Genomic DNA, 27,645 nt, shown 5'->3' on the forward strand with positions numbered 1-27,645 from the left:
AAAAACCTGTACATGACCTGCTTCTTTTTGGCATTCTTCCTGCTTTGCATTTGGCTTTTATCTGATATTTGTGATGGTTAATTTTGTGTGTCATATGATTGTGCCATGAGGTGCCAAAATAGTTGATCAAATATTATTCTGGGTGTATCTGGGAGGATGTTTATGAATGAGATTAACATTTGAAATGGTAGACTGAGTAAAGCAAATTGCCCTCTCTAATGTGGGTGGGCCTCATCCAATCAATTGAAGACCTCAATAGAAGAGAAAAGCTGAGTAAGAGAGAACTTTGTCTGCCTGTCTGCTTGAACAAAAACATTGGTCTTCTTCTGGTCTTGGACTAGAACGTACACCATTGGCTTTCCTTATTCTTAGGCCTTCAGTCAGCCTGGAACTAGACCCCTGGTTCTCCTGGGTCTCCAGCTTGCCACTTGTAGATCTTGGAAATTGTCAGCCCCATAATTATATGAGCCAATTCCTTATAATAAAAATACAAATAAATATAAATACATATATAAATAAATATAAGTATAAATACACATATCTCCCCTATTGGCTGTGCTTCTCTAGATAACCTGCCCAATACACTATTGTATTAATTTAAAATTAATTTGTTTATTCATTTTTGAAGGACCTTTTATCCTAGCAGTATGTTAGACACTAAGGGGATACAGTAGAGAACAATGAATTAAGACCCCAAATTCCTTGAAACATGTTAGAGGAACTAGAGCTACATAAACCCACTTAGAAAATGTAAGTAAGATAAATATCAGAAGGTAAGCTCTACGTGACAATTAAGAATATGGATGGAACAAGGGACATTATTATACCCAGGGCAACATTTCTAATTCAGTGGTGCCAGCTTTGTTCAGGTGGTTCAATGCCAAAGATGGATGTGATTTTTGTGGCACCCCATGAAATTTTAATGTATTTATTTTCATCACAAAGCAGGAATTATTTTGCCAATGGAACTATGACTAGATGATATAAGCCATGTAACAATCACAGGCAGGAGCATGCACATCCATGACAAAACAAGCTGAGGAAAGAAGCATGATTAACTATTTCCACTTTTTTTTTTTTTTTTTTTTTTACTTGCTTGTGCTTGTCAGCCTATGTGTGGTAACAGGAACCCAAGGGACAGAACCTTTATGGGAAAAGTCAAACATTTAGAAAATTTTCCATCAACTGTTCTGCAAATGGAGAAAAGTTATTCATTATCTGATTTTATCAGTGGCATCATTGAGGGCTGCTATTCCAATATATGCATACCACCACTGAATATATGAGGTATGAATTTTGTGACTTTTCTTGGAATATGGCTTTTAGTTTTCTTCTAAAAAAGCTCTTAGCCAAGTGAGCATTTTCAGTCCATGCCTTTTCAGTTATCATGATATATTTGGATATATTTACTGTAGATTCAGTGCTGGGGAGAGTTTGAAACTGCCTTATAGATATTATCCCAGTAGCCTGACTGGGCTCTGTTGCAAGATAAAACAATAACTTTGGAAACTGCCTTGAGAATGATTTGCAGCATGGGATAAGACGAAGAGTGAGTGGAATGAATGGCTAGAATTTCAAAAACTCACAACACCTGCACATCTCAAGATCTGTCCATTATCTCTCTCAGCCTTAGTTATCCATCCCAGGCCCTTAGTATCCATGGCAATGGAATTTTTTTTTTGTCTTCCTAATCAGAACATTTGTAAATTGTAATGTAGGTTCACATTTGCATGTAAGGATTCATTGGAGTGATAGAGAGCTCTTGGGGGTTGGAGAAAAGAAAGCAAGAGCAGCCATTCTGGTTTTATGTTTTCTCTGCATGTGCAGAAATTTAATTACCAGGTCACCGCAGTTCTCAGCAGAGTAAATTATAGTCCTGACCATTAATTTGTATGTAAATGCCACTGTAGCAAGAAAACAACACAACACTTGGGTCCTATCAAGAAATTCCCTTGTTGGAAGCATACAGATTAGAGAGCAGAGCTAAAGAGTCAGGGAGATTAACAGTTTAGCACTTGCTCTTGTCCGGATGAGCCCTGTTGTAGTCATGAACTTGAAAGCGATTGTCAAAGTCAAGTGTTCAGGAAACACTTGCAGTTGAGAGAGTCAGATAATGAGAAATCAGGGTCCAATAAGTACGGACACAGGTCTGTTTAGAATACTATCTATTATAGTGCAGCCTTTGTGTAATCCCCATAGTCTGAGCTAATCACCCCACCCCTGATGCTTTCATGGTGCCTCCTCTCTATCTTGGATGAGAACAGCCTGGTGGGGAAGAGAAATAAGTTCCTTTTTGTTTCAGCCCACAATTAATTGTTGATTCCTTTGATCTGATGGAGTATTGGCTTCATACTTTGTTCTGCTAAGTTTGTTTCAGTTTTACATTTAGTCTTAGCTCAAAGGTTGCTCCCTCTAGAGTTTTAATGGAATACCTAAGGTGTGTACTAAGCCTCCCTAACTTGGCCAGATTCAAACTCCTAATTCAGTCTCCTCTGAAATAGTCTGCAGCCAAAATGTCTGTGTAGATTTTTAGCCCTCTAGCTGTGACTTTTAGGGGGTTCCTTGGATTCTTCCCTATGCAATCATATTTCAGGTTTCAGTCAATTGTTTGAGCTAAGCTCACATGCAGATTTTGGAGTTCTCTCTCCGTGGTTCCTTCCTTTCTGGAGTTTTCCCCTATATTTCTTTGAATTCTGTCCTCCAACATTTTAAGTCAATAAGGCTTCTGATTTCTTCTGAGTCCTAGATGCCCTGTGCTTCATGGACTTGGTGGTACTTTTAACAGAAAAGCAATGTAACCATGTATCTCATCCAGTAAAATTTCCTTCTTTCAAAGATTGGATCCTCTCCAGATCGTCCCTGCTCTTGCTCACTCTCTATGTCTTCAAATAGTTTGTTTAAATTTTTTTTTCATGAATTTATAACTGTTATTCGTAGGTGAGTTCAAATCACTTATTCTGCTGTTATCAGAACTGGAATCTTTGAGGGGTGCCTGGGTGGCTCAGTTGGTTAAGCCTCTGACTTTGGCCTAGGTCATGATCTCGCCGCTCATGAGTTCGAGCTCCACGTCAGGCTCTGTGCTGACAGCTCAGAGCCTGAAGCCTGCTTTGGATTCTGTGTCTCTCTCTCTGCCACTCCCCCACTCGTATTCTGTCTCTCTCTCTCAAAAATAAATAAACATTAAAAAAAATTTTTTTAACGAACTGGAATCTTTGATATTGTAACTTTTCCCTAGTATAGTGATCTGTATGTTACTAACTTTAATCTTTTATTTTTGACTCACTCATATCTGCTACAAGCGGCATCTCTTTGTAGGAAATAGAGTTGTCAAAATATCTCGCAAGGGTACAGGATAACAAAACAAGTGTCCACAGGAGAACCCAATGCTAATTCTTCCTCTGCCACTAACCAGCTATTTGACTTTGATGAGTCCCTTAAGTAATCCCAGACTCAGTTTCTGTTCTGGAGAATGAGGGAGTTGGGTTATATCAATGTTTTTCAAACTTTTAAAAAGTGTTGGGACTTCTATTTTTTCTTCTCAACAAAATCTCACAAAAAATGTAAACCATATTAGGGCAAAATATCCTTGACTGTAGAGGGTGCATAGCTCAACCTGCTCAGTGCAACCACCCATATCTCCACGTTGATAGTGGCATTGAAGCTCCTTTGTGGAACCCTAGACTTCCACAGAACATAGTCTGATAATAGTTAAGGCTGGATGATTTATAAAAAATCTTTTTCTCTCCTGCCTGAATCCAATAATGGCTGGATTGTGCTTCCAGAAATGTGGCCCCTTTCTTAGGATCTGAAATGGGCAGTTGTCTCATTTAACCTCCTTTCTGCTTTTTCACTTTAACCAACTTCTTATTCTTACTTCCAATCTTATCCAGCCACCACGGGCAGGCATTCATTGTGGGTATTTGAGAAATCTAGTATGTAAGGGATTTCCTGCAATTGTAGCTAAAAGTAACACCCAGGTACTGCACTACTGAGTGCAACCCACCCCCACCTGTCTCCACTTCCCATCTAGAAGATGTGAGCCGTACTTCCCTCCACCTAATTGCTCTTGTGTGGGTGGGAAGGAATTAATAAGCTTGGAGCTACACTGATCATTTATAAATTCTAACTCCATCTGTAAAATAGCAGCAGACAGGCTTAAGAAATCCTCCCTTTGTATCACCAGTTGGTAGTTTTGTTGCCTTAAAAGAAACAAGAAAATAAGCAGGTGTTGAGCACTGCCCACAGCCAGACAGCATTGCCAACTCATAGAGTGCTCCACCTCCAAACTTGGGGAAAAGGATAGTGAGGAAGGAAAGTGACACAACTCCTATTATCAGCTTAATCTTTTCCTCCCCTAGCCCTTGTTTCTTCCACCTTTCCCTTACAAAACCCTGATGATGAGTTTCCAAGTTAGACCCTGCAAGAACAGGCACATTCTTTCCTTTGTATGTAAATGTAAGGCTTCCTGAAAGGGTTTCCACCTAGGGTACTGCCATGATGGGGGATAATAATAATAATAATAATAATAATAATAATGAACAAGTTTGAGCATATCGAATACCAGGCATATGCTAAGTGTCTTTACATGGCTAATCTCATTTAGTTCTCTCAACAATTGTAAGAAGTGAGGAATCTCAATAAGGACACTGAAGTTCAAAAAGAATAAGAATTTGCTTCAGTCTCAAACTAGTGAGTGGAAGATCCCAAATTCAAACTCAGGCAGCTTGACTCCAGACTTACACTCTTAACCAGTCTAGCCTTGACTAATGTTATACCTAACAGCAGTTTCTGTGGCCCTGCCCCAGCCCCCCTTCTTTACTTAAATGTGGAAGATACAGATGGCATTGGCTCTGCCCCTTCTTACTTAAACAAGAAAAAAATCATTACGAATTAGAGTGAGGGACATTCTGACTCCATTGTGGTAGGGATTCAATATTGATGGGTCATCAGCTAGCTCTCTGTACCTGTCCAAGTCATGAACTTGCTGTCAGTGCAAGAAGCCCACAGTAGCACCTTGATAATGTATGAACAAAGGGGTGAAGCCAGGTGGCCATGCATCAGCAAGGTTGCAGAAGAGTCTAACTTCTCTTTGGTGGTGGATATTTGGGTGCTATCTATGGTCTGTCTGAATTCTGTGATTGAGTAAAATGAACAATCTCAACTTCAAGATGTATCCACATCCATGGTAATTGTGCAATGCTTTCCTATTATTTTAGCAAGCTAGTTGGATGAAGAGGTGAAGATTTTAATACAAATGCCCATTGTGCTGTTTCACAGGTACTTAGCTTGAAAGGGGTTTAAAGTTTATGTTTATACAGTGTTTCAGAGAGTACTATATTATCTCTAAAATAAGCAACACAACTTAGATGAGACTTGGCAATTTTAAAAATTTAAGTTGAATGAAATCCAGATCAGCTATTTAGTTGTTGACATAGAATCATTACAAGGCGAGTAGCAGGGATCTTTAAAAACGATGTTTGTGAAAATTCTTTCTAACTCAGCCTGTGTAATTTTGTGTTCTTAGTGATAAAATACAGTTGTATCAATTTTGACCAGGAATTTAAAAAGTTTTTTTTTTCCCTTGAGGCAGCTGATGGTAGAGGGAGCATTATGTCCATTAACATTGACTTTGGAGCAATACAGCCTGGGTTTCGATCTTGGTTCCACTATTTACTAACTGTTATGACTATGGCAAATTACTAACCTCACTTTGCCTCAGTTTTCCCATCCAGAGAATGGGAATAATAAAGTACTTATTCTTTGTGTTATCGTAAGGAGTAAATAAATGAAAATATGTAAAGTTCTAGAACAGTGCCTGCACATGATACATGCTCTATATGGGATTGCTTTTATTATTGTTATAGCACCACAAGGGACTTCTATTGCTACTCAGTGGCTTTTAGGATAGATGGCAGGTTTTGTTATTAGGTGGAGAATTCCCTGAGATCCTTGGGGTGTAAGACTTAGAATAGTATGTGCAGTTTTATTTATAATCCCCCAAGGATCCATAGGCCACTTATACTGCAGCCTTCCTGTATGTATTCACTCCCATGTGGACTCACTGCTCTTCTCTCCTTTCAAAGGAAGCAACTTCCTGGGCGGAGGCAGCCGGGCACCCTGGCCCAACTCTGACAACTAGATAGGGCGCGAGTATTCTCACACAATAACATCTGCTGATATCCGCATTGGCTAAAAACATAAGTTCTATGTTCAAGTCCCACTGTGTTATTTTGCTTACTTTGTTGCCCAGGGCAAGTTACTTAACTGCTTTGTGCCTCTGTTTTCCATCTCTATGATGGGAATAAGAATCATCCCTACTTCCTGGTGTTGCTATGGTGGTTAAGCGGGATAATATACGCAAAGTCAAGAAGATGCCTGGTATATACTGTATGTTGAATGAATTGGAAATCTTTTCTCTGTGGATGATTGATGACTCACTGGAGAAAAAAAATCAAGGATGAATTATGGTTAATAATGGTAAATTAATGAAGTCTAAAAAATATTAATAATTCTAATTATTGATTTTATAGATGAAGAAATATCCATGGACTAACTCAATTTGAAATTGATGACTATGATTATTTACATTTTATTTATTTTTATTTTATTTTAAATTTTAAAATTTTTCTTTAAATGTGAAGAATTTAGTCATTTATTACTTATATATAACACCCAGTGCTCATCCCAACAAGTGCCCTCCTTAGTGCCCATTACCCTCCCCTACAGCAACCCTCAGTTTGTTCTCTGTATTTGAGTCTCTTATAGTTTGCCTCCCTCTCTCTTTTTATCTTAAAAAATGATGTAGTGATACAGATGGAATGGAATCTCACACTTGGAAAGAGCTCCCATGTACACTTATTCCAACCACCCCTCCCATGCACATATCCTCCTAACTTTTTCTCAGATGCTTAGATGGTCCTATGTTCTAAAGGTGAAGGGAATTCAATTTTGCTCCACTGGTCTCTGGGTCTCTCCCATATGTGATGGTCTATCCCACAACAGGTGCTTTTCCCAGCATTTGAGACATGGGAAGACTGCCCCTTATGATCATTTTCTGTTGAGATGTTTTTTTAGTATTGGCATATTCAGTATGTTTTGACACTTAGCTTTTCAGGTCTTACCATGTGCTGGTCACGGCCAACAAAATTGAGTGAACTGACAGCGATGTGCTCTTGTATTCTTGGGCCAGCTGCTCCATAAAAAGCAAAACAGATCCAGTACACATGTTTGTTGGGTAGGAAGTTTGGAGGCAGAAAACATAGATCTAGAGAAGATCTGGGAAATGACCCAGACATCAGAAATGATCCAGAGTGTTTAAAGGATTTGACCACAGGGATTGAGCTAGTTGATGTGAGCATAGAGAGTTCTTTCCACTCTCTCTCTCTCTGGTTCTTCAGCATAATGATTAGAAATGTAGCCTTTAGAGACAGGCTACCTTGATTCAAATCTCCATTCTACCCCTTATTGGAAGTATTATTGTCAGCCGTTGTAGACATCTCTATCTCAGTTTTCTCACTTGGAAAAAGAGAACAATAATGGTGTTTCATGTATATTCTGTGAGCTAATATGTGTAAACACTTAGGACAGTTCCTGGCACATAAAAAACAAACAAATAAGTGTTTGTTATTACTACGTATCTTCTTAACAAACTCAGAAATGTCAATTCTTAAATAAGAGAATAAATGTTTTGATCAGGCTGGTACTTAAAGTATTTTCTCTCACTTACAAAATGGCTTTATAATTTCTTCTTAGCTTCTGAATCAGATGGAATCTTCAGGACCCATCTGTGAATTAACAACCATACCCTTCCCCAGAATTACTATATGACTTTTGGATTGGAGGAGCAAATCTCTAAGAAATAATTCCTGTTATTTATTGTTTCCAATTTACTTTCAGCAAATATTTACAGAGTAGCCTCCCATGTGCCTGGCATAGAGATAGGGTCTTGAGGGATACATAGGTGGGTGGTCTGCTGTGCCCCTTACTCTCCTGATGTGTGCAGGCTAGGTGGAATGGTTGGAAATTAAATAGGTAAATCTGTCACAAAGCCGGAGGGAGCACTGATAGGGCAGGACTGAGCTCATGGAAGAAGCCGTGAACCTTATAAGGGATCAGTGAAGGGCTTTCTGGAAGAAGTGATGTCTATGGCAAGTCCTGATGATGAGCTAGATTCTTGACTAGTCTAGAGGGCTAGAGGAAACTAGTCCAGGCACAGGGAACCCTGGGTGAGTGTGGCGGGGGGGGAGGGGGAGAGGTGCTCAGGCTTGGAGAAAGCATTACATCTTCATCAGTTTATTCAATATTTAACAAGTGTTTGTTAAGTACTTACTATGCAACAGACATTGTTTTACATAATGAAGAGACATCAGGTAACAAAACAGGTGATGTCTTTATTTTCATGAAAGTCATGGGGGAGAAGAGAGAAATAAAGAGAATTGCTTAAGGTGGGGCAATGGGGAAGGGTTTAGTGGAGCTGACACCTCAGTGGTGAGAGAGAGGAACCAACCAGGTAAATACCAGGGCAGGAGAGTTCCAGGTAGAAGGAACATCAAAGGCAAAGAACTCAAAGGGAAGAACTATCTTCGCTTATTGTAGAAGCTGAAAGGACCAGTGGGCTGATATGGACAAAATGGTATAAATAATTCAAAGCGTATTTGAGTTGGGTCGTTGGTGCTGAGAAAGGCATTGGAACACAATAATATAAGCTAGATTTGTTTTGTTTCATTTAAATTACATATACTACTATGGGTGTCTCTTCAAAACTAGGATACTTTTGGAAGATCTCAGTTGCAAGTAGGTCTGTTCTGGAGTGGGGCTTGGCTCTTTGTGTTTTAATAATAGAAATGAGGCTAAGAGCATATTTTCTGTCATCATTGACTAGAATGAATGTAAGTCAAATGTCCTGTTCCCAGTTATAAGCACGTCAGCAACACAAGAAATCAGCAGGGCCTCCCTGCTCAACAAGAGGTCTTATTATGTCAATTAGGGGCGTCCCAATGTTTCCTCCCGGGTTCTAGTCATATATTTCTACTTGCCCTCGTAGGCTTTCTTTTCCTGTTTTATTCCTTTGGGCTCAAATTTGTGTTTCAATAAATGCTCTAAAATCTTTCTGCCTGGTTTGGGCTTGCTTTATCCAGACTCCTCATCCATGTTCTTCTGTTTCTCCAAATTATGTATCTCTGTATTATTGTGGGCCCCCCATGAAACTCATGGCTCTTGTTTGCTCCCAGTTAACAGCTTTGGAGATGATGAAGAGCCATGCACATCTTCTGACAGTGACGGGGAGGTGATCAAACAATTTGAGATTTCCGTGTCCCGGTCCCAGAGTTTTCGTTCAGAAGCATCTAAGAAAGGCACACAGGTGGGACTGGAGCAGAAATCAAAATTCAGCCACCTGCTCTCTACCCATGAAGAGGATAACACAGAAGTGTCTGCCTATGAAGGTATTTGCATGAAACCCTTCCTTTATCTAGAGCAGGGATGGACAATCGTAAGAACAGCTTTGAGTCACTTGATTACTACACTTGTATCTGAGTCTCCAGAGAGGAAAAGAAAAGGGGGCAAGACCCAGAGGCTGAAACAGAGTAGAGGGGGTCTTACCAACCTCACAGAGGGGCTGTCATGCAGGGAACTGGGAGGAATGAATAAGAAGTGCCAAAATCCTTACCCCTGATTTGTGGGACCCCTTCCTTCCTTTTAGGTTATCATTTTGTATATTTTGAACACTGATGGCTAGAATTAGAATGGTATTTATGAAGCTTTATAAAATCTTGTTCTCTTCTGATAAATACAAATATTTCACATACCTGTTTGCTGACATTGAGATTCTGTCATTTTTCTCTCATTTGGAATCCTAGAGTCTATTTTCCATATATGTATATGACCTCAGAAAAATTTTTGGAAACTTTCTTTTAATAGTTGATGTTCTTAAAACAATATGTGTGTTTTATCTTTCAAATAAATATATGTTTTACAATAATATCAAATAGCCTTTTTCAGATAACACATACCTTGTACATTTGTCCTCATTTTCTGTAGTTTCTACCCTCCCCCCCGCCCCCCATCCTACCCCTCTGTTTCCATCCTCTGCCACATGAGAATTGCTTGCTGGGCAAGAGCAAAGTGTTCTGCCATTCTCTGATGTCTTCAGACTAAGTACCTTCCACAAAGGGGAGGGAATGATACTCTGAAGTAGATCAGCACAGCCTGTGAATTGTTATAGTAGGTAGACCTTGTTAAGAGTCCTCCTCCTATCCCCCCACGTACACAAAATAACCTGGAGAAAGAACGGTGCATTATTTCTTAGTGCTTTTCTAGTGAAGGTCAGGGATCTCTCTGAGTCCTTTATGCCTGGAACCCTGAATAGGCATAGGCTATTGAAACAGGCAAAGGTCTATGAATTGTAGTTGATAAAAAGCTAAAGAAAAAGAACGTTGTCCACTTTAGTGACCCAGTCTAAATGACCTGAGTTCTCTAATCTTTTTCTTCTTTCCTTTGGACATGTGATTAGTCAAACCAATGGAGGCATAGTTGCAGGTCTTCCATATTTTTCCACACTTAGCGATAGAAAGAGAAAAACGAGAGCCTGGGATTGAGAGAAGGTAACAGAGAAGAAATTTCTGACTTGACAAGGTGGATAAGGCTGGCCAAAAAAAGAACAGCAACAAAGAATATACAGAAAAGACCTTATTCTTCAGCAGAAATATAACAATTTGCTATCCACCATGTAATTTTTACTTACTGATATGAGCCACATAACATATTTTATTGCTATTCCTTTTAGCCCAAGGTAAGAGAAAAAATAAATGCGTGATGTAACCAAAGCATGGTAGCGGTAGCTACTGCCCTCCATCATTTCGTTACTCCCCCTCTTGTTTTCTCTTTTGCTGGTGTTACATCACAGCCTTCCCCTCTTCCACCAGGAGGGCAAATGTTAGCTAATGAAAGTTAATAGCAGTTGATTCCCTGGGAGCAGTGTGTTGCATTCAAAAGCTAATGGCCCCGTTTCCCAGAAGCCCAAATGTCTAGTTTCTGATTTATACAAATGGCTCCTTTTCTGAGAGTTCTGACAACCATTCCAAACTTACCCTTTCTGGAATTAGCAATAACCTCAATTATAACTGGGGATTCTGAAATTTTTGACAGATAGTGACAGAAAAGATAAAATTACTTTCGCTATTGGAGGGAGGGAAAAGCACACCGCATTGGATAATGCAGTAAATTATTTGTAGATTTTGAAGAAAATCAGGATTTTCATAGGAAGGGATAACTGCATGCTAAATTTTAGGTTATCAAATGCCATGGAAATGTTAATGTAATTTTTATTGCATGATGTTTTTTTCTGTGTCACTTCTTTTTATTCATCTTTAGATCAGTGAATTATTTTCCAGCAAGAAAGAATAAGGAAGAGATTAAGCATTCATCCCAGAGAAGATTTGTGGGTTTCTTGTCTGTTCTGCATCTACTTAGCTTTTTTTACTCTACCTTTTTTATTTAAAAAATTTTTTTTAATGTTCATTTATTTTTGAGAGAGAGAGTGAGCAGAGGAGGGGCAGAGAGAGAAGGAGACACAGAATCCAAAGCACACTCTAGGCTCTGAGCTGTCAGCACAGAGCCCAGTGCGGGGCTCGCGGGGCTTGAACCCACAAACCGTGAGAACATGACCTGAGCTGAAGTTGGAGGCTTAACAGACTGAGCCACCCAGATGTCCCTTTCACTCTACCTTAAACATGATTTTCTAAGATAAAATTTAATTGTAGACAACTCTTACACTTTAAAAATATGTTCAAAATGTTCAACCAGTGAAAGTAAAGGTTTCATGTTTCAAGTGAGGTTCTTTATTCTAGATGGAATAGTGAGGTTATTAGAACAAAGAAAATGCTATCTTCATGTTCCTGGCAGGTTCTCTCTTGTCTCACTTATCTGACTTAGTGTGGTACATTGATTGACACTGTCTCCCCAGTAATGTCAAAGAGGGTTTACGTGAAGTGATCCACCTCGGATCTGAGATAGATATAGATATCTATATCTATATCTATATCTATATCTATATCTATATCTATACCTATCTCAAGGTGATATTGGGGTGCCTGGCTGGTTTAATCAGAGCATGCAGCTCTTGATCTCGGGGTCATGAGTTCAAGCCCCACATTGGGGTTAGAGTTTATATAAGAATAATTTTTTAAGGTGATATCAGGGTGATATATGTATCAAGAGATTTATTGCAAAGAATTGGCCTATGCTATTACTGAAGCTGGCTAGAGAAATATAGAGCTCTGAAATCCACAGGTAAAATTTCTCTGTGTCCAGAGAGGCCTCAGTTCTCCTCTTAAGGCTTATGTAGGATAATCTCCATTACTTAAAGTCAACTGCCTAAGGGCTTTAGTCACATCTATAAAATACTTCCATAGTATCACCTCAATTAATGTTTGATTAATTAATTGAAGCCTATAGCTTGGCAAAGTTGACACATAAAACTGACCATCATCGTAGATGGTGAGAAAAAGTATTTGTATATGTGTGGGTGGTGGTGGGAGGGAAGGGTTTGGGAGTATAAAATAAAGTAACTGGATAATAGGGTTATGCCATGGCAAGGGGGGATATGGATTAAAAAGTGCAAAAAAGTTTTCTGCTAAAATAAATATGGTTTATGTGACATAATTATGGCCTATAATTTCTAGGAAGCTAGGACACATTTCTCTGAAAACAGGCAATTACTTTCCTGTATGTGTTTAAGGTGACATGATCTTCCTTAACTTACAGGATGGGAAGATGGCTTTATGTGATGGTGAATCCTCTTTCTTTCTCCTTCTCCTTGTGACTTGTACCCTAGCTTTGCTTTTCTAATTCAGTCCTTGCTTGTCTGTCAAAGAAAATGGTTTGTTACATTAATATGGTTCTTATGTTTTTCGGTTATGAATAGCTTTTCAAGGTTTAATGTAGCTTTTGAAAATTCCCTTATTACTGATCTAGGTATTATCACTGTAGGAGTTAAAGTCATGAGACAGTTTTATAGGGGTAATTTCTTGGCAAAGTTAGACTTTGTGCTGAAATCCTGCTGGGTGCTACACACGTTGATGGATGACCCACTGTTTAATAGGACATTTTAGTGTTCATGTATATGAGGAATGGATGTGCTAATTAGAGCCTTAGAAGAAAATTCTGCTTTATGTTGTAGGGTTTTGCATATGGAGTATCTCTCGTTCTGTCATTTTCTGTGGCCTTTTTAAAGTGTGTTTGCCAAATAACTGAGTGTGTGAATGTAAAAATGTTATGGTGTCCTATGAAAGTGTTTCCAAGGGGATTGCACTGAATTATTAAGAATAACAAGGCAGATAGGGGAACTTCTCAGTGGATTGCCATGGTGTTGCAAAATCCCAAATCAGGAGTCTGAAGTTGGGCTCTGAGTACCAAGACCACCTAAAGATGTTTTTGTATAGTCTGCATAGGGTGATAATATAATTTTAAGTTTGCATGTTTACTGCAGGTGAGTCATAAACTGTCTGGTAAACTACTGTCACCACTATTCCATATTGCTGCACACCTGGATGCTTCAATTATTTGTTACCTGCCTAGCCTGGAAAGTTGTTTGAGGGTTTAGTGAAACCCACTGGTGGATAAAGACTAGAACGTATTTGTATGTGGCTTAGTACCTTCAAGGAGCTTATATTCTCACTGAGGCTTTAAGACCAACAGCAGAAATGATTGCTACCACACAACATGTAAATGAGAGCTGAATTTATCATCTCTACTTTGTCATCCCACTCACTCATCCCATCTCTATCTCTAATTTTCTCTTATCCTGGGATTGTGGCTTCTGGAGGAGATTGGAGACCAAAGAGAGAATACGTCATTGAGAGGAAAGTCAGGGTGAAAACTATTGCTTTGGAAGACTCTGCCAGTTTTTCCTTACTGTCCGAGGGTAACCTAGACTTTAAAGAAGAGGAAGGGGATGCACAGATGATGCAGGGCTGAAAGAGAAAACAGAATAACACCAAGGTCAGGGGAAAACACTGAGTCCAAGGAGTCAGGGAAGATTCAGGAGTTATTGGACTTTGGATGGAAAGGAAAGATGAGAGGAGAGGGGGTTTGGGGACCATCGTGAAAAGAAATACACAACTTGTGTTTGCATGAGCCCATGAGGCCACAGGTGACAGCAAGGTGGGAGGCAATAGAAAATTGGGGTTTATAGGGTTGGAAGAGGCTAGTTTGGGTCAGACAAACAAGCAAGGCTAATATTTACCGAAAACCTAGTGGCTGCCAGGTGGATATTATTTCATGTGTCCACATGACTCTGTGACGGCTCTTATCATCATTTTATGGATAAGAAAACAAAAGTTCAGACAGTCCACATATTGTGTAAATTCTTAACACAGAGCTAGGTTTTAAACACAGATCATCTGAATCCAAGTCCAGTGTTCCATGGATCAAGTAAAGAATTTTTTACTTGAGAGAACCACTGAAGCCTTTCAAGGAGAGGGTAAGATGGTGAATGTGGAAGAGAGAAAGAAGGATCCTAGAGTCAGGAGACAGTATGATCTCCATAGTAGATTGTTGTTCTCGCTTTCTAGATCCATCCCCAAAGTCTTGTGTTCGTTAGTTCTGACAAAATGCTAATGTGTTTTTTTTTATATAAGCACACATCCTTTATATTCATATTGTTAGAAAGTATTAAACCTTTGTATATTCCATGTAATGAACTAATGGTCTTTTTGGTTATCTAGACCAAGTTTATCCACTCTGTGGATAGAATTATATTTCTGTAGGTGTTATTTGATGGGTTTTGTTTTTGAGATTTTTTTTTTACTTAGAGAGAGAGAGAGAAAGAGAGAGAATCTTAAGCAGGCTCCACACCCAGCATTGAGCCTGACACCGGGCTTGATCGCACGACCTTGAAATCATGAACTGAGCCTGGTGACTGAGCCACCCGGTGCCTCTGTTTTTGAGACCTTGATTTGTGTTGTTGCTACTGCTCAATTTCTCTAGGTAAAAAGGTGTAAAATAATAATACATTTGAAATAGTCTCCTTATTGCACATTTAGGTTTGGATGGAGCCAGCCAACCAAACTATTCTGAGACTCTGTCTTATGGTGAAGATGATCCCATCTCTGCCCACTCACAGTCCCCATGTGAGGTGGGAAACACCAGGCACCAGGGTGCATCTCCCCAAGAGACCAGTGTGCCTCGCAGCCTTAGTCGCCAGTCCACAGAAGGCAGCTTGGAATTGGAGACAGCTTTTAATAACCGGGGATTTGAAGACTCCTATGCTACTGACAGCAGCTCCATGTGGAGTCCAGAGGCAAGTTATTTGTTTTCCATTCTTTCTTTGCTTGAGTATTGGGTGCTCTCTAGTGAGTTCTTGCTTTCCTCTTCCTGCTCATGTCTTAAGAAAAAAATTTCTCCAGAAAGGAAGCAATGCCTTGAAAAACAAAGACCTAAAGAGCCTTTATTTATAAGAAATAAAAATTTTTCAGGTGACTAAGTCACAGCTCCTATGTATACCAATAAAAGAATCTTAAATAAATTTCTATCAAAGTGGGGGAAAAAAAGAAGAGTGGCAGAATGGACCCAGCAGCAATCAGGCTTCTTGTGTATATAAAAGATTTTTTAGTTCTTTAGAGAAGACTGGTTTATTTCCTTCATGGTTTCAATTAAGTGGAGTCGATTTTTATTTACCCCAATCTTGAGTTATAACTATTTGAATATGAGAATTACTTGAAAATTAAACTAAAATACAGTGGCCCTCCAAATGAAATGATGCAAAATATGATGAATATCTTGCAGTATAAGTATGTTTGTTAGATTTGCATTGAATTCAAGATCTAGGAGATAGCATTAGTTTGTGATGACCCTCTGGCCATTGACTTTGCTTTTTGGAATAAACCTCTGATAAAAGATGCCCCTTCTAAATTTATTTTTTAATTAAAACTTACTCCAGAATATTCCTAACCACCCAGAGGTATGATTGGAGGTGATTATTACAGACACTACCATTTATTGAGCAATTACTATGTGCCAGGCACTGTGATAAAGATTTTACAAACATTGTCGTATAGGCATTTATAGTTATTCTTTATTAGCTAGATGTCTTTTATTATGATTCTATAACATTAGGAGATATTAAATAATAATGTCTACTGCCTACTTTGAAATTAATTTTGATGAAATATGTAATATATGTATATAAAATATTCATATAATTTGTGGGGCAAGAGGAAGGAGAAAAGTGAATGGATTTTGTTAACATCGGTCTGCTTGAGAAAATAACCAGGTGGAAGCTCTTAGAAGGACCTGGACTGTCATACACACCAGATGCTCATCAAGGAGAAGGAAAAAAAATCACAGAAAATAATGTTCCAAAGTATTATAGTTGATGCACTGGGGTGTATAGAGAGAGCATAAGGAGGTGTGTGTGTGTGTGTGTGTGTGTGTGTGTGTGTGTGTGTGTGTATGTGTGTGCCCACATGTTGGTGTCATGGCTGAGGATGAGAAACAGTAACGCAGATACATGGTTTGTGGCTTGTCAAGGGCAGTCCTACATATAGAGACACCCAAAGCTATTAACCTTATAAGTTTTGGGAAAAAATTTATGCTTCCCAGTTGATTTGCTGCTGACAAGTCCTATCAAATCCCACACAATAACATTGAATGTTTAAAAATATTCTTTTTGGATTCTCACACAAAAACAAAACAGAAACCGTTTACCTGCCTATTGATACTCTGTCCTCTTGATAATTGCTCCCTCAGGCTTGGAATTGCCAGGTAACCTCCCATCTGCCTGACTCACAGAGCTGTAATAGAAGACTTGGTGTTGAGAGCACTAAATGTTCTCAGACTCCAAAAATACCCAGACATCTCTGTGTGCTCCATTCAACCTCCTATCTATTTTGAGACAAAAACTGTAATTTGGTGCTCCTACAGTAGAACCTCAGATGCGGCTCGGAGGCAGTTCCTGTAACTGCCTGCTTTGCAGGCTTAGCTTGCCTTTTAAGAATTGATTTATTTGCCTCTTAACTGTATTAAGAACCCAGTCTTCCCCTGTGTATCTGGCATCGGGAACATATTGCAGGTCTGTTTACTTTGGGCCACACAGATGACATCAACACTATCTTACTAAAACACAAAGGCTTTCAATTTGATAGAAAATCTTTAAACCTATGAGGGTTTTGACAACGTGGCACAAGTATTCCCATCTTAGAGAAAAATCAGGATCTTAGAGCTAAAGGAATCATTTCTTTTGCCTTAGAAGGAAACCAGTCATACATACAGTGTGACTACCCTTTAGGCTGATGGATTTTTGAGCACCGCTCTTCTCTGCTGGAAAAGGCCGTCAACTTTTTCCTTCAGACCCAAGGCTTGGCAGGGAAGACAATGGACGGGTGGCTGGGTGATTTTGAGCACACAGGGAGGCAGGTGTCCCACTTTTCATCTCTGCTTTCTACTGATTAACTGGTTGGCCTTGAGAAGTTAATTAAAATCTGCCAAATGGGGATAAAAATGAAGAGATTTTTACCTTGCAGGAAGGTCAGATGGATTAGTGGTATTAACAGTACCCGCATGAGGAGAGCCTTTAGTTGCCTGGTGATAGGTAAAGTGTGTTGAAATAATTAATTGCTATAAAAATACCAGCCTTCACAAATCTTTGTTTCAGATCAACCCAGGAAGGGGCCACAGAGCCCAGTTTCCCTGTGCCACAGCTCGGATCGTCCCCGTCCAGAGCCTGGCTAGGGCCTACAGCTCTGTTTTATGCAGGGTTCTTAGGAGAGTTGTTTCAGAGACCTTCAAAGGGCTTAGCACAGACCTGCAGGTGGAGTGAGCATTTGTCTGAATAGATAGCCCGATGGATAAGTGGAGAGATAAGTCACTGACTAGAATATTTTTACCTTGGCATTGAAGTTGCTGACAACTTCTGCTAACTATTATGAAGAGCAGGGACCTAAAAGGATGTGAAATTCAAAGTAGTATGTGTTTCCATCTCTCCTTTTACTCCCGCCTCACCCCACACACTTACTACAAATATAAATAGCTGTGGTGAGAGGCTTGGGGGGGGGGCGTAGAAGGGAGTCATCATGGTTCAGTCTAAGGTTTGGGATTTTGAGCATTAATACTGGTAAATCCTGCATAGCCTTGGTACGGCATATGATGTTGGGAGCAGTGAGTGAGTTATTTAGTCTTTCTAAGCCTTAAGTTTCCTCCCCCCACAAAATGAAGATATTAAAATTCCTACCTTGTTAGGTTAATGTGAACATTTTAAAAGATAACATTTCTTAGGTAGATTCCCAAAAAGCAGAGCCTGTTTTGTCAGGATGTACAATCCCTGAGAACAAGAGTGAGGGACAAGGGGGGAATGAAGCAGGGTAGAAGGGAGAGCCTGTAATCAAGTTGGCCACCACTAAGTGTGGCTCATGGCTTGATCTTATGGGACTGCAAGAAGCTGTGCTAACTCATCTCAGGACATCTGTCCAAGGGGACACAAGTTTATTGCATGGGGCATTAACCTCCACAACACTCTGGACTTTATATACATGAATGCCATGCAGCATTCTGTAACATTCCAATCCTTGACATCAATAGGGGCCTGTGATGGGAGTTGAGAGTTGCATTGCCTAGACAAGTGGTAAGACTTTGTTGGGCTGTGCCAGGCTGAAGCTACTTAGAGCCCAACAGTCTGTGCCTGCTGGAAAGCTGCAACAAAAGGTGAGGCCGAGAAGGTCTGAAGTGCCTGAAAGTGGGCTTTTGCAGACCATAAAGTGTTTAGTATGGTACCTGGCATAAGACACAGCTTAGTAGATGTTAGCCCTGATTACTTCTGATCCAGCAAGCAATATAGAGATGATCAAGAGGAGGCTAAAATAGATGGGAGTTTTAACAGAAGACTGTGACTTGATTTCTGAGTTAGCCTAACTCCTTGGAGACTTGCTTCTAATATTAAATCTACACTAGTCAGTTGTATTCAGAAGTCTCTATAGCAACCACTTTTATCACTTGAAACTAAGTACCTCTGAATAGAAGCACTCTCACATGAATGCATGCTGAGGAAAGAATATAAGGAGCTTCCCTTATTTTGCAAAAGCCTAAAATTTCTTGGTAGACGAATGTGCATTTTAAAAGAGAAGACATTTATTCCATGTCTCCTGTTTCTCAAGTCCTTTAATTTTCGCAACAATCCTGTAATTGGTTTCATCCCCCATTTTACTGTTGAAGAAAGCCACAAGTGGAAAGATTAAATACCTTGTCCAATGTCATAGAGGGAGTAAGTGGTAGGCCTGGATCTCCTAAAGATGTCTCATTCCAGTGAACTGTGCACTTTCACCTCGACTCTGTGGGGAAGTTTTGATGATGAATGCACATTTTTGAGGTGCTTTATCATATATTTTAAAGTAGTCTTTGGATTATCGAAGTCTGGTGTTCAGTCACATAAATAAGAATGGGTTCTGATTTATAATAAGAATCAGGCCAAAGTTTAGTTATGAGTAAGTATCATGCCTTCATAGAAAAAAATCAAATTATGTTGACATTCTTTATAGTTTGTTGGAGACTACTTCATTATAATCAGCTCAGTTCAATGTTCTCAGTGAGGTCATCAGATCTGACTGGCTATGGGTGAAATTGTTGTCGAAGGGTGATATTGTATAATGAGGGGGGCCATGTTTGAAAATAGGTATCATCAGTCCATTGATGGGAATAGGTATTTATGGAGTCTGGTCTGAGCCAGGTGTTTTTCCATATCTCTTAAAACCTCGCCGTAACACTCCATCAAATAGGCATCTTAATGTTCATTTTTCAGCTAGAGCACAGAGAGGGTGGCCTATTTGGCCAGGGTCAAAAAGCCAGTCCATGGTAGAGTTATGATTTCAACCCGAGTTCTGTCTCCACGTCTGGTTTTGCTGTTTGCTAAGTGGCTGCTGAGGATGCCCTCCTAAACCTTCAGTACTCAGAGTGTGGTTTGAGGCCAATGGTGATATCCTTGTGACCTGAGAAATGCAGAGCCTCAGGCCCCACCCCAGTCCTACAGAATCAGAAACTCTGAGTGACTCAAGTCCACACAAACGTTTGAGAAGCTCTACCCTAGACATTTTCTCCCATGTAGCTGGAAAATCTACTGAATAATCACTTGTCTGTGACCCGCATTAGGATTCTCATCTGCAGGAAGTCCTGGCTCTTGGAGCACAGGCCCAGGCTCAACCATTTTTCCTGGGAACTCCAGAAAAAGTTCTCTCTTGGAAGCTGTATAGGTGACTAATTTTAGACTTTAGATCTCGGTTTCAATGATAGTGGTCAGGTGTGCTTTTTGAGAGTGTATTGACAACACTTTGCAAAATATAAAAGCTTTGTTCATTCATTCCAAAAGCATTCGTGAAGATTCACCTTATGCCAGGCGCTGTACCCCCAAAGAATTTACAATCTAAGGGAGACATACACCAGTAAACAGACCCTTCTAGTGAACAGGGATATGTGCTAGCAGTCGAAAAGTACAGTGTTCTGATGGAGCACAGAGGGGCTCTATCTCACCAAAATGTATTTGGGCATTATCATTTCCATTCCTAATCTCTTCCTCTATCTGCAACAGGAACAGGATGGGGCCAATTTTCAGGTGCCGACTGGGGTCCTGGAGCCCATCTCAAAATGTGGTGACTTGGATGTCATCTTTGAATATAAAGGTTCCAGCCAGAAGCTCACAGTGACCGTTGTGAGAGCGCAGGGCCTCCCAGATAAGGACCGAAGTGGTGTCAACTCCTGGCAAGTTCACGTAGTTCTGCTGCCCAGTAAGAAACAGAGGGGAAGGACAAGCATACAGAGAGGCCCCAACCCTGTTTTTAAGGAGAAGGTCACCTTCACCAAGCTGGAGCCCAGAGATGTGGCTGCCTGTGCTATCCGCTTCCGCCTGTATGCTGCCCGCAAGATGACCCGTGAGAGAATGATGGGAGAGAAGCTGTTCCATCTCAGCCACCTGAACCCAGAAGGGGAAATGAAAGTGACTCTGGTTCTGGAGCCAAGAAGCAATATCAGTGTGAGTATGTTAAATGGTGCTGCTAATGATGCGGTATGTTCAAGGATCTGGAATTGTCAGCTCTTGATTTAGTACATTCAGCCTGTGAATTCAAACACCTTAATTTAATTTTCCATTTGGCTCTCCTCATCCTTGTAACCCATGATTTGCACTTCATGGTACAATGGGTTTTTTGTGCCCATCTTCCCTATAAGCTGATGGATGTATTCCCTGTCCATTTCTGGAAATGACAGCAACAGTGTGGGGGAAGGGCTTAACCTGTGAATAACTGACCTGTAGTCTGACGATGCTCCTCCTTTCCCACCCTTAATGTGCATTGTGATGAATCTCAGAGATGGGACTTTCAAGGGGAGCTCCTTAACGTGTGTTTGAGTAGGCTACAACAGTAGCCCTGATCTCCAGCCACTTCTAAGACCTGCCATTCATATGACTGGCCTCCTCCCACGTATCTTATCCTCTGCATCCCTGCTGGGGTCTTGAGGAAGGACAGTGTGGTGTGTATGTCTACAAGATGGAAAATCCACTATTGATGGGGGTTAAGTGTCATCTGGTATGTGGGCCTTTGAAAAACCATGTAAAAAGATCACATAGCAATCTCGGGCTCTTGGGCCAATCCGTCATCCATTCAAAAATGTTTACTGAGTGCTTACTATGTCCAGTACTGTATAGGCAGAAGGGATGTAGGAAAGAATGAAACGGGTGATGCCTCTGCCCTCAAGAGCTTCCTGACTGGTAGAGGAGGGGAAACAATAGCAGACTAGGTACGCAAGGGGAGAGAGAGAGTGATAGAGTTTGCTGTTGGTTTAGAAGGGTCACAGAATGTGTCTTTGAAGTAGTGATCAAACACAGAACAAGACTGGTGACATGTGGATAAGCAAGGGTTCCAGACAGAGGGAATGGCACATGCAGGCATCAAGAAGCGGGAAGGAGCTCGTTCTCAGGATGAGGAAAGGAGCCAGAAAGTCTGGAGTGTAGTGATGGGAGACCCAGCCACTTAAATTTTTAATAGATGTCTCAAAATTAATATCCCCAGACTTGGCTCCCTAAATCTATTCTACCTGAAGCCTTCCCATCTTGGCTAAAGGAAATTTCATTCTTTTAGTTGTGAAAAACCTTTCAAGTCATTTGTGACTTCTCTCCTTTCCACCTGAAATCCCATTGACTCTATCTTCAAACTATAACCAGAACCTGACTCTGCTGGATTACTGAAATGACCTCCTAGTGACCTTCCTATTTTGCCCCTTACAGACTATTCCCAAAACAGGGGCCAAATGAGCCTTTTAAAACATAAGCCAGATCATGTCTCATTTCTGCTTAAATCCCTCTTTTTTCATAAACTCTGAGCAAAGTATGTCTGAAACCATGGAAAACAGAAGCGAGAGGAGGTCAGAAGGAACATGTACTAGAAGGCACGAGAATAGGTATGATCACACCCCTACTTCTCTGTGCCAGGCCCTGTGCTGGGGCCACAGAGTTGAGTGGGGAAGATGTGCCCGTGTGAAAGAACTTTAAGGTAAAAATTCTTCCATTCATCAGTTACTTGTTGAGCATGTTTACATGTCAGACATTGGTCTATGCATCAGACCGAGTGATTTGTAAGGATTCAAAATGTGATGGGAGAGGCAAGCTCTGTAGTGATAGGTGCCTTGGTGGATGTTTCTGTAGAGACACAGAGGAGGGGCGATCCTTACCCCAGACTAAGCAAATATGTCGCTGTTGAATTATCATAAACCTGACAGCTGGGGCTATATGGTACCTATCAAAACCAGCTAGCCCTATAGTTTACAAATTATGTTTCTTGAAAGCCCAGGGATCTACCATGGCCTGGCAAATAGGATATTTTCCTACAGATGAAGAATACTTAATACCTTTTAATGTGTGTATTTTGTTGGGGTTTTGCTAAGAAGTTTTAGGAAATGATTTAAGATGTTGAGAAGAAATCGTGAGCTAAGTCTGATGCACTGGTTTCTGGTGGAGGTGTTGGTGGTTCTGGGAGGCTGGCTCTCTTGCCCTCACAGTGCCATTGCCCACTGCATGCTTCTTGAGGGAGAGTCAACATCCTGGCCTACTTTGCTCTTCTCCTCCCTATATGTCTGGTGTATAAATGTGGGTACTTTGGAAAAGCATGTGTGTAAATAAACAGGACCGAAAGCATAGTCTCTCCCCTAGGCTCACCTGGTGCATGCAATGTCTCTGAGATCCACAGTCCATGCATTGGCTTTTTTTACGAAGCAGTCATAAAAGTGCTCATTTTCAATGTAATTCATTTCCTCAGGGGGAAAAATGTAGCATCTGGCATATTGCTGACAACCCTAGGAAGCAGAACTAGGGGCCAAATATTCTATGTGGTAGTAGACAGTAGTGGTCATTTCTTTTTCTAGTGAAGACAAAGTGCCTCCTGTATTGCTACATTCATCAGGAAGCTGCAGAGAACAGAAACAAAACTCATGCCTAGAGTGGATGGGTTCCATAGAAACATTCAAGCACAAATTACACAGGAGGGAATTTTGGTCTATATTAAATGTATTATTAGCTCTTCACATATCTTAGAGGGTTTGATTTACACTGGTAATAACATCTTTGTCCGTTTTGTCTTTAGAGAGGAAATATTGAATGGAGACGGCTCTTGAAGCAACTATGTCAGCTAATAATGCAGGGAATCTCATCCATGACTGCGCTCCCCAGGCCCATTATCATTCACACCAAGTGCGCCGTTAGTAATCTTTGGCAGCAGTCGAGATTGGGCCGCCATTTCACCAAACATAATATCGGCTTTCTGTAAGAGAGTAGTACAGCGTGGGCCAATGGACTCTTTGTTGTTCTTCCCCTCCAGAGTGGAGAGTCTCCGCTCAGCCCATCTGCAGTTTCTCACAGTGATAGTGCTTCATCCACGCAGTCGCTGTCTCATGGAGGGGCGCCAGAGCTGTTGGTGGGGCTGTCCTACAATGCCACAACGGGGCGATTATCTGTGCAAATGATCAAAGGCAGCCATTTCCGAAACCTCGCTGTTAATAGAGCGCCTGGTAAGTGCATGTCTGTACCCCCAGCTCTGGGCCTTCCAGAGGCAAGTAGAAGGCTGTGTTTGCTTTGGTGTTAATTCTTCAACTTTTACAGAGAAATTATCCTGGTATGACTTAGACATTTTTTTACAAAGTGATACCTCTGGATATTGAAAATGCATTTCTATCTCATTAAATCGAAGGCTTCTTTGATATCTGGATATATCTTGATGCAAAATAGGCTGGCCTCTACATGTATATTGTCAAAGGGAAAAAAGTGGTATGTTTTCAGCAACGTAATGTGTATGGGCAATTAAAATCTGCTAATAGGCTCTAGGCCTGCAAATACCTTACAGAGGCAGAACATAGGCGTTGGAGTGAGGCAGATCTGGGGTCAAATTCCAGCTCTATCCACTTACCCATTGGCTTTGCTATGATGCAGTACAATTTAATTCTTTTTTCTGAATCTCAGTAGACTCATCTGGAACAAAGGGATATTAATAGTACCTTCCTCGTGGGTTGTTTTGGGGTTTAAATAAAATGATCTCTACGAAGCAGTTAGCAAAGTGCCTAACACAGTGAGCATACAAGAAATGTTAGTGGTTATGATGTTGACAGAGGAGGAGGACGAGAAGGATTTTGGGCAATACAAGTCTGACTTACCAGGAGAACTACCATTTTGGAGATTACCACTAGAAAGAGGGGCTCAAGACACTCCCATAGCCGAAGTCCTGGGTTTAGAAAGCCAGAATAAAAATACTGCTGGAAACAGCCACAACTGCCTATCAGTACCCAAGAAGTTGGAGATTGAGCATTGGCATAATGCTGCTAAAAATTAGCTCTCCTTTCATGATTGTCAGCAAAAATAGCTTAAAAGAGGGCAGGAAGATGGTTTCTGCCTCACTTCTGCCCTCTAGATCTCATGCAAATACATATAACCAGAGGAACCTAATTTGTGTCTAGAATTCTAAGCCGCTAGAGAGTCTGAAAAATGTTGTTGAATTTCCAGCCTTTCAAGTTCAGAGGGTAAACTAGAAGGAGTAGAGTGGAGGGCTAGTGAGCCTGTCTGCCCCAGGGACTGGTGTCTTACTGAAATAAGGATGAAGTGGATAACAGCATGGTAGACTGCAGGAGTCAGTCGATGGACTCTAGCCTCACCTGTGAGCATTAGGTGAGGAGCCAGCCAAGCTGGTGGAAAAGGGTCAGCTTCTGTAGCCAAATCTAGGCTCCTATGCTTCTTAGTCTTTACCTGTGCTGCAGCTTTTAGTCAGTCTGTATTAAACACCATTAGAACAAGCTACTAAGGAAAATCCAGTCCTCTGGACCACAAGAGAACAGGTCCTTAGGCCATATTTTGTGATGATGCTCCTAGCCACGTGAAAGTCATTTAAAACGCATCATAGGTGCTGATTATTAGTTGCACAGCTAGGCTCTTTGCTAGACACAACTTTTTTTTTTAATAGTTCTATCTGGGTTTACTGCTTTTCCTTTAGAACTTCTGCCAGTTTCTTTCCCTATCCTCCTGAAATTTGGTGAGATCTGGACAATTACTTGGGAAGAACATGGTGGAGCTGCAGAGAATGATGGGGAAGTGAATCACGCAGTTATGGCCTATTCCAGTCCATGCTGGGAAGCTTTCAGCTGTGCAGAGGGTAGCAGTATGGTGGCAGAGAAAGCATCAGCTGGAGGCTAACAAACCAAGGAGTGAATTCAGGCTCAGCCACTTACTAGCTGGGAGTTATTAAACTATCCTGAATCTCAGTTTCCTCATCTGTAAAATGGAATTGTAATCATATACACTTTCTAGGTAGAAATGCTACATAGAAAGCTGTGATGTTGAGGATGGTACTATGTATCATTATACATTTCTCTATAAAAGAAAACATGCCAGAGAGGAAATTCTTATAACAAATATTTAAAACTGAATCGGGAAAAAAAAAAGGCAAGTCCTAATTTAGAAACTGATCTTATTCCAGGAGTTTAAGTCAGTTTGGCATTTCCTACATGATTTTTCATAGACATGGTATCACAATTTAATTTAAACCCTAACTAACATGCAGCATCTTTTTTTTTAATTTTTAACGTTTATTTATTTTTGAGACAGAGAGAGACAGAGTATGAACGGGGGAGGGTCAGAGAGAGAGAGGGAGACACAGAATCTGAAACAGGCTCCAGGCTCTGAGATGTCAGCACAGAGCCCGACGCGGGGCTCAAACTCACGGACCGCGAGATCATGACCTGAGCTGAAGTCGGCCGCTTAACCGACTGAGCCACCCAGGCACCCCATCATGCAGCATCTTTTTAACCAAAGTAATAGGAGACAATGTTGCTGTGACACTATTCATTAAACCAGAAACCCAGTAGTGAAGACAAAAGGTTTTTTATGTAGAATGCTGGTACTTGAGGAAAAGCCTGTTTCATTAGGAGGGGTTGAGAAAGTAGAAGCTTCCTTTGTGGAGATTGTAAAAGGGATCTCTTGGTACTTTCAAGGGCTTCAGACGTTGATGGCACTGGTTCTTCATGATGTCTCACTTTATTATGCCACACACTACTTTGGCAGTCATCAGGCAAGCTTAGGCTACATTTTTAGTTCCCATATGGAAGAAAATAAGAGAGAGAACAGGAGTTTTATGAGATAACTGAGCGAAGTTGGAACAAAGGGAGAGAAAAGAGGATGCAAGCTGGGGGTGGAGGGTGGCCGAGGGAGACTGCCAAGTGCGCTGTCCCCACAAGGCAGAGGGAGGGCGGGAGGTGCCACCAGAACCCTGCATCAGAGGTCAGAGTCTGCCAGGGGGTGCTGCCTGCCAGGGCAGAGGCATGTGTGGGAATACTTGTGTGAGGGTCCTAAAACCCTGTGCGTGAGACTTTGGACTCAGGGACAGTTCCCTCTTCCAAAAAGAGGGAGCATCAACTCTGCTTTACAGACTAGCTGTGATAATCGAAGAATGGTCCTCCAGGAAGCCTGAAAGAGAAGAGGTTGAGCCTGAATATTGGGAGCTTTTCTTCTCTGAATACTGAAGTTTCTAAATATTGCTGGAAGCTGGGAGAAAGACTTGGATTTAAAAGTGAGAATCTTTTGCCTCAAAATATATCATGAAACAAAAGATAACTTTGAACTTGCCAACTTGATCCAGTTGATGACTGTTAAGATATTTTAAACTTTCTTCCTAAGCAACATAGAGGAAAGATGGGCAAATAGTAGATGAATGTCCTCTTCTCTATTGGGGCCTTAGAAGAAATAAACCACTGAAACGTAAGGCTCCCTTCTCAACTGCTGAGGTAAATCCTTGAGGGAGAGAAGTCAGAGAGGCAGGTTTTGCTTTCATGGGCAGGAGCTAGTGAGAGTATTCTTAGGTGTGAGTCTCCATGACACCTGCTAGAATGGCTGAAGGTAGTGTGGATTCCACTAAGTGTTGCTGAGGATGTGGAGAATACTTTCTTCGTGGGAATGGAGCAACCACTTTGGGAAAAGTCCTGGAAGTTTCTTACACAACTAAATTTGCACTGAAAATCCAACAGTTCTATGTTTGGACATTTACCCATACATTAAAAAAGAAGGAGAAGGAGAGGGAGGGGGACGGGGAGGGGGAGGGGGAGGGGGAGGGGGAGAAGGAGAAGAAAAGACCTGGACAAGAA

General features: G+C 40.9%; 1 protein-coding gene across 8 annotated transcripts in view; it reads left to right on the plus strand.

The window, feature by feature from the left end:
- The window catches only part of SYT16 (synaptotagmin 16), a 245,294-nt gene that overhangs the window by 206,204 nt on the left and 11,445 nt on the right, over positions 1-27,645 (plus strand). For 5 of the 8 annotated variants that reach the window (XM_058739259.1, XM_058739254.1, XM_058739252.1 and 2 more), the window contains 4 exons: positions 9,231-9,443; positions 15,042-15,298; positions 20,570-21,010; positions 23,844-24,033. In XM_058739259.1, the coding sequence (XP_058595242.1) occupies positions 9,231-9,443; positions 15,042-15,298; positions 20,570-21,010; positions 23,844-24,033 (1,101 nt within the window). The other 3 variants (XM_058739255.1, XM_058739260.1, XM_058739257.1) reach the window with 2 other exon arrangements.

The sequence above is a fragment of the Neofelis nebulosa genome, chromosome 7, assembly GCF_028018385.1.
Source record: "Neofelis nebulosa isolate mNeoNeb1 chromosome 7, mNeoNeb1.pri, whole genome shotgun sequence".
NCBI classification, from domain to species: Eukaryota; Metazoa; Chordata; class Mammalia; order Carnivora; family Felidae; genus Neofelis; species Neofelis nebulosa.